At 42.0% G+C, this 14,343-nt stretch overlaps 3 protein-coding genes across 4 annotated transcripts; all 3 read right to left on the bottom strand.

Moving 5' to 3' along the window:
- Window positions 1–504: 504 nt before the first annotated feature.
- On the bottom strand, window positions 505–3,841 carry ctu1 (cytosolic thiouridylase subunit 1 homolog (S. pombe)). The gene is made up of 3 exons (XM_073466372.1): window positions 3,682–3,841; window positions 1,897–2,412; window positions 505–1,805 (listed from the first exon to the last, which is right to left on the bottom strand). Exons 2-3 carry the CDS (start codon window positions 2,390–2,392, stop codon window positions 1,270–1,272), a joined length of 1,032 nt encoding a protein of 343 aa, XP_073322473.1. The 5' UTR covers window positions 2,393–2,412; window positions 3,682–3,841; the 3' UTR covers window positions 505–1,269.
- A 1,028-nt stretch (window positions 3,842–4,869) lies between these two features.
- crybb2 (crystallin, beta B2) lies at window positions 4,870–5,933 on the bottom strand. Of its 2 annotated transcripts, none has more exons than XM_073466704.1 (5): window positions 5,871–5,933; window positions 5,662–5,780; window positions 5,372–5,504; window positions 5,141–5,283; window positions 4,870–5,038 (listed from the first exon to the last, which is right to left on the bottom strand). In XM_073466704.1, exons 1-5 carry the CDS (start codon window positions 5,931–5,933, stop codon window positions 4,870–4,872), a joined length of 627 nt encoding a protein of 208 aa, XP_073322805.1. The 2 variants fall into 2 exon arrangements, with proteins under 2 accessions (XP_073322805.1, XP_073322806.1); XM_073466705.1 differs by having other exon boundaries at window positions 5,880–5,933.
- Window positions 5,934–10,892: 4,959 nt separating this feature from the next.
- Window positions 10,893–12,028, bottom strand: LOC140996537 (beta-crystallin B3-like). The gene is made up of 5 exons (XM_073466966.1): window positions 11,954–12,028; window positions 11,748–11,866; window positions 11,464–11,596; window positions 11,231–11,373; window positions 10,893–11,142 (listed from the first exon to the last, which is right to left on the bottom strand). Exons 1-5 carry the CDS (start codon window positions 12,026–12,028, stop codon window positions 10,893–10,895), a joined length of 720 nt encoding a protein of 239 aa, XP_073323067.1.
- Between the last annotated feature and the right edge of the window lie 2,315 nt (window positions 12,029–14,343).

The raw sequence follows: 14,343 nt of genomic DNA, 5'->3' as shown, positions 1-14,343 counted from the left end.
CAATAATATCAAATATTTGCTGGTTTTAGCTTCTTAAATGTGAGAATTTTCTTTGTTTTTTGTGTCATTTATAGACAAAACAACCTATTTGAAAATGTCACATTGGGCCCTGAAAAAATTGTTATGCGCACATGATTAGTCGTATAAATAGGCAGATTAATATTAATGGCTAATGAAAATTATATTTTAGATTAAAATATATATTTAACCATGAAACGTCCCCATTTGATTACTGACATTTTTATAGTATTTTGTTTAAATATGCAAATGACACAATCTGATATGAATTTTCATAAATGTCCAGAACAGAAATCTGAACTAACATAAAAACCACAATATGTATTTATTCACATTAGTGTTGTTAAGGTATTACTTAGAGAGAAACGGCCCCTTCCTCATCCGTCCTTCTCATAAACAATATATATTTAGTACATCTTTTTTTCATTAGATTAATAAACGACTGCACCAACACCTGAACCAAGAAAAACAGGAGAAATACGAAGATATATGACAAAACATTTATTAAATTAAAGTTCATAAACACTTTGGAACGTGACCATCATTGTCATCATAACCTCCCCAGAATGAACCTGGTACCAAAGCTTTTACCAACATTAAAGCATTTCCACCTTCTGTTGTTGCAGGATCTCTGTACCAATTATCTTTCACTGAACCTCAGATTAACAGAAGATTAATGAAACCATTGAAAAGAATTTCTGCATAATATCTCAATGATCCTGGACTTTGTTTGCTGTGAAGATGCTTCACTGGTCTGAGAGGTTAACACTTTACAAAAGTGAACATTAATTAACATTAGTTAAAACGGTAATAAGCATTAAGTAACTTAACAAATGTCTCTAGTTAACATTTACATGTTAATCAAGGTATTAACTAATATAAATAGTATACAGTTGATGAAGATGTTAATTAAAATGTTGCCAATGAAATTCACAGCTACTCTTATAAAACATGAATTTAAGGTTAATGATCTTTATAAACTACTAAATAACCCAACATGTAAACATTAGTTAACTGTTAGTTATATATTAATTAATGCTTATTACTGGTTTCAACTCATTATAATTAATGTAGCCTGACTGTAAGGGTGTGACCACTTCATTAAAATATTCCACAGAAACTTTTAATAAATATTTAATTGATGATAAATGAAAACTAACAAGATAATTGATTTATTAGACCTGTTGTGTAGTTTATTCTAAAAATTCATGATATATGTCTATGTCTTAAATAAAAAAGGGATAATATTTGTCAAAAGTCGACCGCTTTCAGCTTCCTCTCCTCCTTCTCAGTGAGCGGCTGCTGGGAGAGGATCTTGTCGTGCAGCCGGTGGTGTTTACCGATGCCCAGCCTGGGCAGGCCTCGGTTCAGCCCCTCCAGCAGCACACAGGACTTACACAGAGCTTGACTGGAGATGTATCCACAGCGGTTACATGTTCCCTGCTGAGGCATCTTCACCCCCTCCCGCACAGACAGGTTCTCCCCTGAGTGGATGACGTCCATGATGGAGCTGGGCCTCACACTCTCCAGGTCCTTTAAAAAGGTCCTCGCGTAGCCTCGGTAGGCGTTTGGAGAGTAGATACATTCAGTGGAAAAGTAGTCCAGTTTCTTAAAGTAAGCGTAAAGAACGATCTCTTTCTCATATGCGTATTTGAGCGGCTTGCAGCGTGGCACGACCCCGTCGCCCTCGCTGGATGTGGAGATGGCGGTGCAGCGCCGAAGTCGAGCTATGTCCCCCCGCAAGACGTTCATCAGAACTGTCTCTGCTACGTCATCAGCATTGTGACCTGTGGACAAAAAAACCCAAAACCTTTGAAACAAATTCTAACCATTTATTCTTTGACATCACACCAAAGGTGTAACTGGATCTGGAGTTACCTGTACATATCTTGTCCACTTTGAGCATGATGGCTCCTCTGTCGAGCGCCTGCCTCCTGAACACTCCACAGAAGGTGCAGTTGTTTTTCAGTCCCACCTGCTTCACTATAGCATCCATCGTCCAGCCGTACAGCTCCTCATACGACACGATCTTCAGCGGCAGCTCGTACTGCTGCTGATTCCTCCTTACGGTCTCCAAGGAGTCGTCTCTGTAACCAGTGATCCCCTCGTCCACCGACAGGAGCATCAGCTCGAGGCCGTAGTTGTACCGCCCGTTCAGGAGCTTCATCACATGTGCGAGCACCGTGGAGTCTTTCCCACCGGAGGCAGCGATGCCGACCCTCTCCCCGTGTTTGAAGAGCTTCGCTGACACGATCGTCTGATGCACCTCCTCCTCGAAGGCCCAGAAGAAGCACTCCTTACACAGCGAGTGGCCTGTTTTTGGACGCTTCAGAACGGCACGCTTGTTCCCACAGCTGCTGCACAGGACAGGCATCGTGACTCCTGGAGGAAGTTCTTCAAAAGGAACAACATTAAAAATTAGTTACACAAATGTTCCTGAACATTTTCATGTGACAGTCTTTAAAATAAATCAACCTGCAGAGCTTCATTCTTTTTTGTTGCAGGTGCTTCAACAGAGCGGACCCACAGGTTTTAGTGTCTGGTGTGATTTCACACTGTTATTATATTAAACAGTCCCCTGGAATACAAATCAATCAATCAATTTAAAAATACGCTTCTTTGGCTCTGATGCAGTATCGCGATATTTGCAATCATATGCAATATTTTTCAGCTGTTGTTGCATCTTCGGGCTTCTATTATGAAAAGAAAGTGCACCCAGAGCTGTTGTGGAGGGAGAGGCCTCTGAGTTTGTTTTTCATAATATACATCAACAAAAAATACAAATAGAATAAAATAAATTACTTTGATTATGATAATATCGTCTATCACGATATTTGGTCGCGACAATATCTTGATATCAAATTTTTGGTATCGCCCAAGCCTGCTCTGTGGTCTCACTCCCGATGACAACACTGTCTGACAGGTAACACACCACAAGTTATAGCCTCTGAATCTGCAAGGTAACTAGTAACTAAAGTAATCAAATAAATGTAGTGGAGTGGAAGGATGAAGTGGCAGAAAATGGAAATACTCAAGTAAAGACCATCATAATGCACTTAAGCAACACCAAGATCTTAAATTTAACTGCAAATGTATGTACAGTATATCAGTGATGTCAACTTGAATACTGAATTAACTTTATTTGTAATGGACACCATTAACACACAATGCGCTGCACAGAAACGAAGGAGCCGTTTACAAAAAGGACATTTCAGCAATGTAACTACAACAGACAGTAAGTTAGTTAAGGAGGTAACTTGACCAAAACCACAGTAATACTAGTGTGCTGGTATGTTTTAAGGCACGCCGAATGAAAGAGTTAAACACAATGACTCGTAAAACGTCTTTAATCTTCGTCTAACGAGAACGTGCGAAGCTCATTTAATTAATTGCCAGTTTTGAAAATGAAATTCAGCGAGCGACACACGAAGTGAGGTAGTCGACTGGTCTTTATGGGAAGAAGTTGATACAGACAACTCTCCAAACTTAATATAGACAAGCACACGAACAATGGCAGGTAAAAACCTGACAGGTTTGACGACATTATCAGCTATTATCACCAAAAACAACATCAACAGAGGGTCAACATCTCTCTGTGTTCAGCTAGCTAGCCAAATTAAGCTAACTATGTAGCCACATTTATGTCAGGAAACGCTTTCATACCAAGTCTTCCGGTGAGAGTCTGATGTGAGAGCGCGAGGAGGAAGTTCACTGATTAAATCACCTCTAAAGTTTTACTTTTCTTACTTTAACAACTTAAATATGACTTGATCTCGTCGCTAGCATGTTGTTTCATCATGTGTCGTTAGCTCTTCTTCGCCGTGAGGCCGGAAGTGACGGCATGTTGCGCGCCTGCGGCTGCAGCGACCCCACTGGTCAGAGCGGGTCAGTGCACATGAAACTGCACTGCAGACTGCAAACACTCCATTGTTTTTGTCTCATTTTAAGACAAAAAATCTCATTACACTTCATTTAAAACGCAATTTACAAGAAAGTAACATTTAATTGAGGTATAGGGGCAATTTTTACTTTTTTCTAATTTATTTTAGGCAAGAAAAACCTTGTATTCGTTGTTTTTCTTGACTTATTTTTGGAGTAACATGCTTTTACAGTTTTTTAAAGGGTAACTACATCAATTTTACACATTAACATTTGTTTACAGGTCTTGGGGAGTACTGCTGCATGTGTGAAAATAGTAGTACAAAGTACTTTTTGGCTCCAGAGGAAGCTGAATGTAATCTGATAAATTGCCTCCAGTGATGTCACTCGATGACTAAGTTGCATTGTGGGTAATGTTAAGGTAAAGGTTTTGAAAAGCAGTCCACTGTTGAACTCATGATGGAGAGATATCACCTTTTTTATTACATTTTTTCTTATTCCTTTTCAAAACCTGCTGCCTACATTACCCACAATGCAACTTAGCCACTGAGCAACACCACTAAGATTAATCAGACTACATGCAGCTTCCTCTGGAGCCATGAAAGGCTTCATACTACATTTTCACATCTGCACTAGTACTCCTCAAGACCTATAAACTCACTTTAATGTGTAAAATTGGTGGAGTTTCCCTTTAATCTAAATCAAAGTTAATAACTCGACCTCCCTGAAACCACTTGAATCCATCTGTGATGCATTTTTAAGACGCTGGTGAGACGGAGGTAAATCACACAACCAAGTCAAACATAAGCAATAAGGATTTATTAGTTTGCTTCAAAGGATGTTTCTACTGCAGCAGCTGCAATAGATATCAAAATGCTGTTTGGTGTAAATGAAGGACAAAGGGGGGTTTTGCTGCTGGGGGGGGAGCAAGGCTGCTGAGGTCAGGGTTCAGGACAGGAAAGAGTCACAAGCTTAGTTGACGGGGTGAAAAGCACCCCTCTGATGCCACTGCATGTCTCTGATGCGCCGCACCGACTGGATCTGAGGAATCTGGGCTCCGAACTCTGCGCTGTCCTTATACTCCCCCTTTTCAAACAGGTACTGATAGCCTCTGTAGCCTGGATACTGGTAGCCCACCCAACTGGTGCGCCGGGAGCACAGAGAGGGAAAACAGATGAGAGACAGTCAGAGGTGATTGAGACATGTAGGAGTGATTTTACGTCTGCAGGGAGGATGGACTCACGTGCCGCTCTGAACCCGAACAGAGGAGACCTTCTCCTGGTAGCCGTGTGCGTGAAAGCTGGGGACGTCGTCGTCTATGATTTCTATCTTCTTACCTGCAAAGCTGGGGTTTTCGTAAAGGACAATCTTGTGCTCCTGGCTGTCCTGAGAGAGGAGCGGAGCGTTAAACCTCAGGGGATGAACTGTTGATGATGGGAGGACTGATGGGAAGATTACAAATCAGCTTTCTTACCACTTTAATTGGGCGGAATGCAGCGATGATGTCACTGCGCCTGCTGTTGGTCCAGGAATCCCAGCGAGGATACTCCCCCTTCTCAAACACATACTGCTCCCCCTTACAGCTGGGCTGCTCGTATCCCACCCATCTGAGGGGAGACATGGACGACTGTGATTAACGGAGGACAGAAAACACTTTGATTTCCCCCCCGTCCATCCCACGTCCCTCTGTCTCCGACTGTCCCACTGTGTGCTCTTTAAATCATGCTCTTGTTGTCTGTCTGTCTGTCTCTGACCCACACTCACGGTCCACACAGCACCAGTATGGAGCCCACTTTCTCCACGCCTGCTTCCTGGAGGTTGTTACAGGGGCCAGTCAGCTCATGGCAGCGTCCCTGGAAGTTTTCCTGCTCATAGATAACCAGCTGTGTGCAGAGAGAAGATGAGAAGGTCTGTTTGTTTGGCTTCAAGAGTCACAATTTGATGTCTGGAGGATGTGTTGCATTTCTTCTCACCTTAAACGCACTGGCGCCGGGCTGCTGCTGCTTGGATGCAGGGTTCTGGTGGTCTGTGGCCATAGTGAACGGATCGGCAAGATGAAACTGAGAAAACAACAAAGGCAGAAAATGATAAATTCACTGTTTCTGAGAAATATCTACAGATGTGTGCATGATTTAAAAGGTTTATGAGCAGGTCAGACTGCTGCTAATCTCAATGATTTATTATTATTTCCTCATACTGACTCATGTAGACAAAAGAGCCTCTCCCTCCAAAATAAAGTTCATATCCTCCCGAATACAGAATCACAGCAAATCTAAACTCTTAAATCTAAAATACGCAGAAAACAAACGCTGATAAAAATGTATAAACTTCATAAAAATACAGCAAAGCGAACATGACCCTCTTACCAGTACCTGTCTGTGCCAGTGTGTTTGTGATGGCACGATGAGCTCAATATATACGGGACGCCCAGGGGTGGAAACTCTGCCAACAGTACTCACAGTGTCCAAGCCGGCCTGCAGATCGGCCTGCCATAGGCCCAGCACGCTGAAATGTGGGGTCACCGTGCAGCCTCCCCCCACCCCGGCCTATCACACACCCACAAAGTTATTTCATTAGTTGTCAGTTTTGTGCAGCCAGTCATTGTTCAATATCCACATGATTCAGCACAAACAGTGCCAAGAGTCCCACACCTACAATGAGAGGCAGAGAGAGAGAGAAGGACTGTAAAAGACGGGTTTTACTGAGCCGGAGAGGTTCAATAACAGAACCAACACTGCTGAATATTTACACAAATAAACGTTTGTTTAATATTTCCCTTCTAGAAAAGAACAGTGAGGTTTCATGTGAAATGTTGTGCTCCTCCTGTTGGCACTAATAAAGTTCAGCAAAGAAATAAAAAACAATAAAACACGTTAACTAATTAGTTTAAATGGTCGTGCATGTTAATAATCCTGCAGGAGGAAAATAATATTGTCCTCTACTGAAGCAAAGTTACTGTGTGAAATAGACAAAAGTCTGTTTTTATGTCACCTGTGCTTCAGTTCTTAGATATTAATATTTTAAATATTGATTTGTGTGTTCTGTTGCTCTGCTCTGTGCCGGGAGGAAGAGCGATTTGTTGTTTTAAAATATACAAGTACACAAAGAAATGATGATAGATTGAATCTTGAAAAGTCTTTTTTTTAAAACTAGGTTTAAATTTAGGCAGAAATTAATGTTTATAATATTAAAGTGAGGATGCGTCACTACTGAGGACAGATTAAACTGATTGAGATGAGATTTAATGGTTTTATGGAGCAGATTTATCATCAGAATCACAGATTCTCTGCAAATGTCACAGCAAAGAGAAATTATAAGAATAAAAAAATATATATATACATATATATATATATATATATATATATACATATATATATTAGTGTTTACTTCTTCCTTCTCCTACTTTTCAGGCATGTCAATACAACGTTTTCATTTTATTCTGCTTATTTGTCGAAGTAATTTCACTTTTTGTTTTGTTTTGTTTTGACGTTAAATTAAAAAACAAATTAATTTGTATTCATTCATATAATGGAGAAAAGATAATAACAAATAAGAGTATATAAAAATACAACTATATAAATGCAAATGTAAAACAGTGTGCTTGATGAATGTAACAGTGCACCAGAGTTACTGCTCAGCTGATACAACAACAGCAGATCAACTGAATCGTTTTATACAAAAAACTGAACTAGTTGAACTAAAACTCGCACAAAATTACACTTATGAAGTTTTACACTGTTACATTACAGTCAATCTTACACATGTGGTCAGTTTTGCACTGATGAAATACGATTATGAATCAATTATAGAGTTCTGACTGTTGACAGAGTGAAATAAGTCCAGTCTGAGTTTAAAGACTTAACAAGAAATAAGATTATTCAAAAGTGAAACCAAATATAGAAAATCAAATATAAATAAAAACAGCAAACAACAAACAACAACAGAAGAACTGCACGTGATATTTCACACCACTGTATATGTATATATATATGTATATATATAAAAGTGAAAAAATATGTGTATTAAACTATGATATCACATCATGACTTTAAATATTTACAGATATCTGCTTCACACGACACTTTAACTACAGTGTGGATATAATAATATTGAGTTATAATAAAACTGTAATATTTAATAATAATTTACAACATAATTGCCGAAGTAAACCAGAGTCACAGAGGCACAGTTTAATAAGTTGTTAGGATATGATTGAACATGGTATTAAACTGAAAATGTAACTGAGTGAACTGAATTATTGCACTGTTGAAATATAATTGTAAATAATATAAATAATGGAGTTGTTGTTGTTGACAGGGTGAAATAATATCTATTGACCCGGACTGACAAAGAAATAAGAGCATGTTTACTGCAGTGTAGATAATATTGAGTCATCTTGAAATGTTTAAATAATAATAATTATGTATAATAATAATAATTTGTAATAATTGAAAATAATGTACAGTTCAATAGTGCCAAAGCACAGTAGCATAACAGCTCAAGGTTTTGCACAAAAAACTGACTTAGGTGAACTGAAATATAATATAGTTTATAGTGAGCTTATAGTTGGTATCGCACAGATTAAATATAATTATGAATAAATTATAGAGTCACAGCTGTTGACAGGGTGAAATAAGTCAGAGGGCCGTCAGAGTCAATAGACAAAGAAAGAGAAGATAGAAAATAAATATATAGATATAAATATATTAAGAAAATGTGTGTATTATGTGCATTAAACTATACTTACTATAACTATATACATATATATATATATATATATATATACTATACTATATATATATATAATATAGTATATATGCACTACACTATAACTACAGTGTAGATAAGATTGAGTCTGGTGGTACGCCACTAAAAACAAAGTATAAACTTTGTATCATCGTCATCTTTTGTCCACAGGAGGCGCCAGAATCAATAAATATGAAAGATCCATGTAGCAGCTTTAAACATGTAACATCCCAAACTGTTAATTATTTGACGTAATGTGATCACAGCGGGCAGAGACACACTCTGTGCAGTCTATTAAAGGAACCGAGCAGGTCGACCATTTTGCATCGTAACAGTCGATCACAGTCGATGTTTGAATGCGGCCATTTTCCTCTAACGTCCCTCTCAGGGTGGGAAGACTGAACGCTGGGATGTCGTTAAGCTGCTCCAGGTTTCATGTCGCGTGACAGTCGAGAATCTGACACAGTTTACCAATTTATCAGCAACTGAAAAGACGAAAAAGTGAAACTCTGGAGGCACATCGGGTCATATTTCAAGATAAAACTACATGTTTGTTGACGTTAGCTAACGTTAGCATTCAACCACGTCCTAGCTAACATTACAGTTTGAGTTCATTCAGCGTGTTTCTCTTCCAGGCTGAAATAAATCTGTCAGGAGTTGATTCACGCCTCTGCTGCTGTTTTGTGTAACGTTAGCTAGGAAGTGGTTGAATGCTAACGTTAGCCGCTGTCTACTGGAAGCTAACAGGTTATTAAATATGTTGTTTTAGCTTGAAGTTCGGCCTCACGTCTCTCTGGAGTTTCACTTCCTGTTGTTGTTTTTGTTGCTGATCGACCAGGAAGCAGCGAGCTGATAACAAAGTGTCAGATCTTCTACGTTTGTACGAGATGAATCCTGAAACAAGCAAGTGAGTTTCCCACCGTGACCGTGATGTCAGAGGAAAATGGCCACCGTGTGAATATTATCTGTTTCAGGAACAACGTTATATAAAATGTGTTAGTTTTAAAATGTGTTTGTTTGTTCATGAGGCGCCGTTGATAAACGGATGAGACTCTTTAGTTCAGGGTCAAACTCACCTGTCCAGTAAAATCAATCAAGTCAAAGGTTTTGTGTAATCAGCAGGTGATGAGAGCAAAATGACCAAAATTCATCCCCGTTGTTAAACTTCATCTCCTCCATCTCCTCTCTCCATCCTCTTGAATCAGATGTTGTTCAGTTGAACATGTTGCTCTCGTCCGTCTGACTTTACCTTCACCAGGGAGTTGTGTTTTCACCTGTGCCAGCTGTTCGTTTGGTGGCTGGTTTGTTTTTTTCAGTTATTTTGTGCGACACTTCCTGTCAGGCACTAACTCACTTCTCTAAGCTCCAGTGAGGCGACGCCAACTCGAAGTCGACCAACTTTTAGCCTCCAGCTGAACATCTGTGTGATACGGGGCTGTCGCTGCGTCCCGATATTGATTCATATTGATATCCTAACTTTGCCTCTTTAATCATTTCTGTTTATTTCCCTCCTCACGTTGTCACTACATTCACGGTGGCTGCCACAAAATGTAAAGATTTCATTAAGTGTATTTGCTCTTTTTGTGAACTTTTGCACAGTTGTGGTCACACTCTCCCTACACATGTTCTTTAAGTGTTAATAATTTGCCAAAAAAAGAGACAAAACACAAAATAAAGAGAGTTGACGGAGCTTTTTTGTGTCATATCCTGATAACATCGTGACGTCTTCAGGTTGATAATCGTGTTGTGAAAATTTGCTACGTGACGACCGACTGTGACACGAACAAACAGTGGAGGAGGTGAAAACACATGAAATGAAACCTTTTTATTTTAAATCTTGACTAGTCTAATGAAGGTCCGAGGAGGAGGAAGCTTCCCGGGGTGCAGTGCACTCTGTTTTTAATAGCAAGCGTACAAACAGTGTGACGTCATCAGCAGATGTGCGTCCACGTGTGCAGCTCAGTCAGTGACGTCTAACCCGACACACACCACCTCATCAGGAGGAGAAATGAAGCTTTTACTCATGTTTCCCACTTTGACTCACAAGGAGAACATCACCAACACACTCCGGGTCAAACATCTCTTTATTCGCCACTGAAACAAACATGGCACTCCTCTCTGGGCACAAGCAGCGTTTGCTGTGGTTAGGTTAAGGTGGAGGGTGGGCACAGCCTGGGGGAGGGTGGGTGAGGGTGGGTGAGGATGGGTGAGGATGGGGGGGGTGTTTGGTGGGCGTGTGAGGATCCTGCTCAGCTGGCTCCAGCTGTGGCGGGCGGGGCAGGAGGTGCTGGGGCGGGGTCGGGGTCGGGGCCCGGAGCCGGAGCTGGAGCCGGGTCAGGGACGATGAAACAGCCCCTCTTGTGCCACTGCATGTCCCGCACACGTCGGACCGACTGGATCTGAGGCGCCGGGGCCTCCCAGTCGTTCCAGTGCTTGAAGTCTCCTCTCTCGAAGATGAACTGGCGCCCCCTGTAGCCGGGGTACATGTAGCCGACCCATCTGGAGGGAGGAGACAGAAAAGTGGGTCAGACTGAGTCCAGACATGCAGTTAGAGACGAGTGACAGGAGGGTGTGTGGAGGATCTTACGTTCCGTTCAGGGCCTTGACGCTCGCCACGCGATCCTGGAAGCCATGGCCCCACAAACTGGGAACGTCATCGTCGACTATCTCCATCTTCCTCCCGGTAAATCCAGGGTTCTCGTAGAGGTGGAGCTTGTGATCAGCGCCGTCCTGCAGAGGGGGGACAGACACACGGACACCTCAGAGACTTTCTCTAAAACAACAGAAATGAGATATATTGTGTGATTGAGCGTCACCCACCACTTTGAGAGGCCTCAGAGACAGGAGGGAGTAGCTGCTCTGACTGTTGGTCCAGGTGTCCCAGCGTGGATACTCGCCCTTCTCCAGGATGAACTGCTCCCCTGTGAACCCGTGTCGGTCATAACCCGCCCAGCTGAGAGGAAGCACACAGAGATGAGACCTTACCACCTGGTTTCTGTCTGTTTCGTTGACCTTTACATGTCTTTTATTGGACAGGAAGTATGATGAAGACAGACCTCTACCATCTGAGCTACCAGCACAACAAACACACGGATCAAACTCACGGTCCTGACTCCACTATCACAGATCCGACCTTCTCCAGTCCCTTCTCCGTCACGTCTTTACACTCTGCAGAAAACTCCGCCTTGCAGCCCTGGAAGTTCTCGAACTCAAACAGCACCACCTGGATCACACATGAAGCACGGAGTCAGGAGGAGAAGATTCAAACCTGCGGCGTCGCCTGCAGTGACGCGGCGTCGCTTCCTGGTACCTTGTACGTGGCACCGGCTCCACCCTGGCTCTTCCCAGCAGCCAGCTGCTCCGGGGCGCTCTGCTGCTCCGACATCCTCCTGATCCACCGCTCCTCCACTTTGTGGCAGCAGCACACACACAGGCAGAGCACCATCCATCGGGCGTGGAGCACAGAGAGACACACAGGAGGAGGAAAAGCTCAGCGTCACAGTGAAGTTTGTAAACTCACCCTTCAATTAAAGTGTTAATGTTGCTTAAAATGTGACAGCAAAGATTAAAACACTCATCAGTCCTGGATCTGGATCCATGACACCCAAAAAAGTCCTCCAAACCTGCGTCTCCGCTCGCTGCAGCACCACCTAACTCCACCCCTGCGGTGGCCTTATCATTGCTCCCTGTGTGTCCAGAGTGGGGTTGTTACCTGGGTATGCCTGCTAGGAAGTGGTAGTGTCCCTCTTTGTCAGTGCCACTTGGTGTTTGGTGGGGTTGAGCCATTAGAGGGCAGGGACAGGGGGGGTATTTATGGTTTATTTCTGGCCACAACAGCAGAAAAGGGGGAGCTGTTGATACAGCAAGTCTGTCGCTCACATTGTGTCCGTCACGCTGCCTCTCAATAGGCAGCTGTGTTGGCACACGCTGCGCTGCCCGTCCGCCTGGCTGCCACCGAGCGCTGTGTGCGGGCACACGGAGAGAGAGCCAAGAGGATTCAGCAAACAGCCCCGCTCAGCACAAACACACACACACACACACACACACACACACACACACACACACACACACACACACACACACACACACAAACACACACACACACACACACGGGCTGGCAGGCTACACCCAGTCTCAACCGAACCAAACTTCCTGACAGACTTCTCATGAAGCTGAGTTTCAATCATCAGCAAGATCGAAAGTATTCACACTGTGAGCAGCTGAATGAATCTAACTAAAGGAACAGTTCACTCAAAAGTGAACATTTAGTGGATCTGATGTAAAGTCAGGTGAAGTCTCGTCGTCCACAGAACATTTCTGGAGCTTCACAGTAAAACAGAGTTGCAGCATTCTGCGAAACAACTGAAGCAGCTGGAGACTTGATTTAAAACAGAAAAACAACCAAAAAACATTAAAAAATACTCTAAACCACATTCAAACTTTGCTGAATCAGCTGTTAGCACTTCCTGTTTGCAGTGAACCTGTGGATGTACGGACGACCATCACTGGAGTACTGTGATACTGAAGAAAACTCTAAAATGTGATTTTCTAAGTCAGGTTCTGCACAGGTCGAGGATGTAAATAACATCTCTTCAGATCAGTTTGTGAGCTCTGAGCTACAGCAGACGAGCTGCATGGAGACATTTGATGTTTTGTGTTTTTTCGCCTGTTTGTTGGTTTGTTGGTTTGTCAGCAGGATTACACAAAAACTACTGAACAGATTTCCACCACACTTGGATGCACGATGAGTCTCGGCCCAGAATAGACCTCACTAACTTTTGGGATTGATCCAGGATTGCTTTCTCACTTTCTTCAACATTTTGAGATGGTGTTTATCAACACTTTCATTACTTTCTCAGGGAATAATGCATCGATCCTGATGAGGTATGCACTCTACTGCCATTCTAGTTTCAGTTGTTTTTTCTTCAGCTACTTCAGATTTTTACAAGTTTGACTGTAAATATGAACTTTTCACGCCTTCGTGCCGCCCACAGCCGAGGACAGAGACATTATGTCTGAGGCATCAGGGTACAAGTGTTCACTATGACTCAAGGTCAGAGGTCAGAGTTCACCGTGACCTCACAAGACATTTTGGGCCATTACTGAATTTGACGTATAAATGTCTGATAGGATGAAAAGATGAAGTTATGACAGTTTACATCCAAAAGGTCAAAGGTTAAACGCTCTGTGACATCACGGTTGCTCCGGTCTCAGCTGACTGCTGCAGGGAGGTCGACGACCACGATGAGGTCATTCTCGTTTTTTACCCTTTAATAATTTATTTGCTGATGTCTTGTTGTTGTGTTGTAAATATAAAGTGTGACGTTTAAAGGAGCAGTCTGTAGTTTTGTGTTAGAAATGTTAAACTACTAAATAACTAAATAAACAAACTCTCTTTGTTTTCATGATTGAATAAACTGAATAAACAAACTGACCTTAAAGGACAACACACTTTATACTGTTTTACTTTGTTTATATGTGGCGGACCCTGCCACCTTTCTAGCTTCAAACAGTGTTCTGGGACCTTATTTTCCTCTGAGAACAGCTTGTTTATTCACTTATGGATTATTACCTCATTAATATTGTAAATCTAGTGTTAAATCATCAACAGACTTTGAAGCAGTAACAGATTTTAATGTTATGATGTTGTGATATACTGACGTTAGCATGCTAACATCCACGCGCTCGCGGTATAAACAC

The sequence above is a fragment of the Pagrus major genome, chromosome 5, assembly GCF_040436345.1.
Source record: "Pagrus major chromosome 5, Pma_NU_1.0".
NCBI classification, from domain to species: Eukaryota; Metazoa; Chordata; class Actinopteri; order Spariformes; family Sparidae; genus Pagrus; species Pagrus major.
Note: the sequence above shows the minus strand (reverse complement) of the source record. Positions and strands in the feature narration are given on the sequence as shown.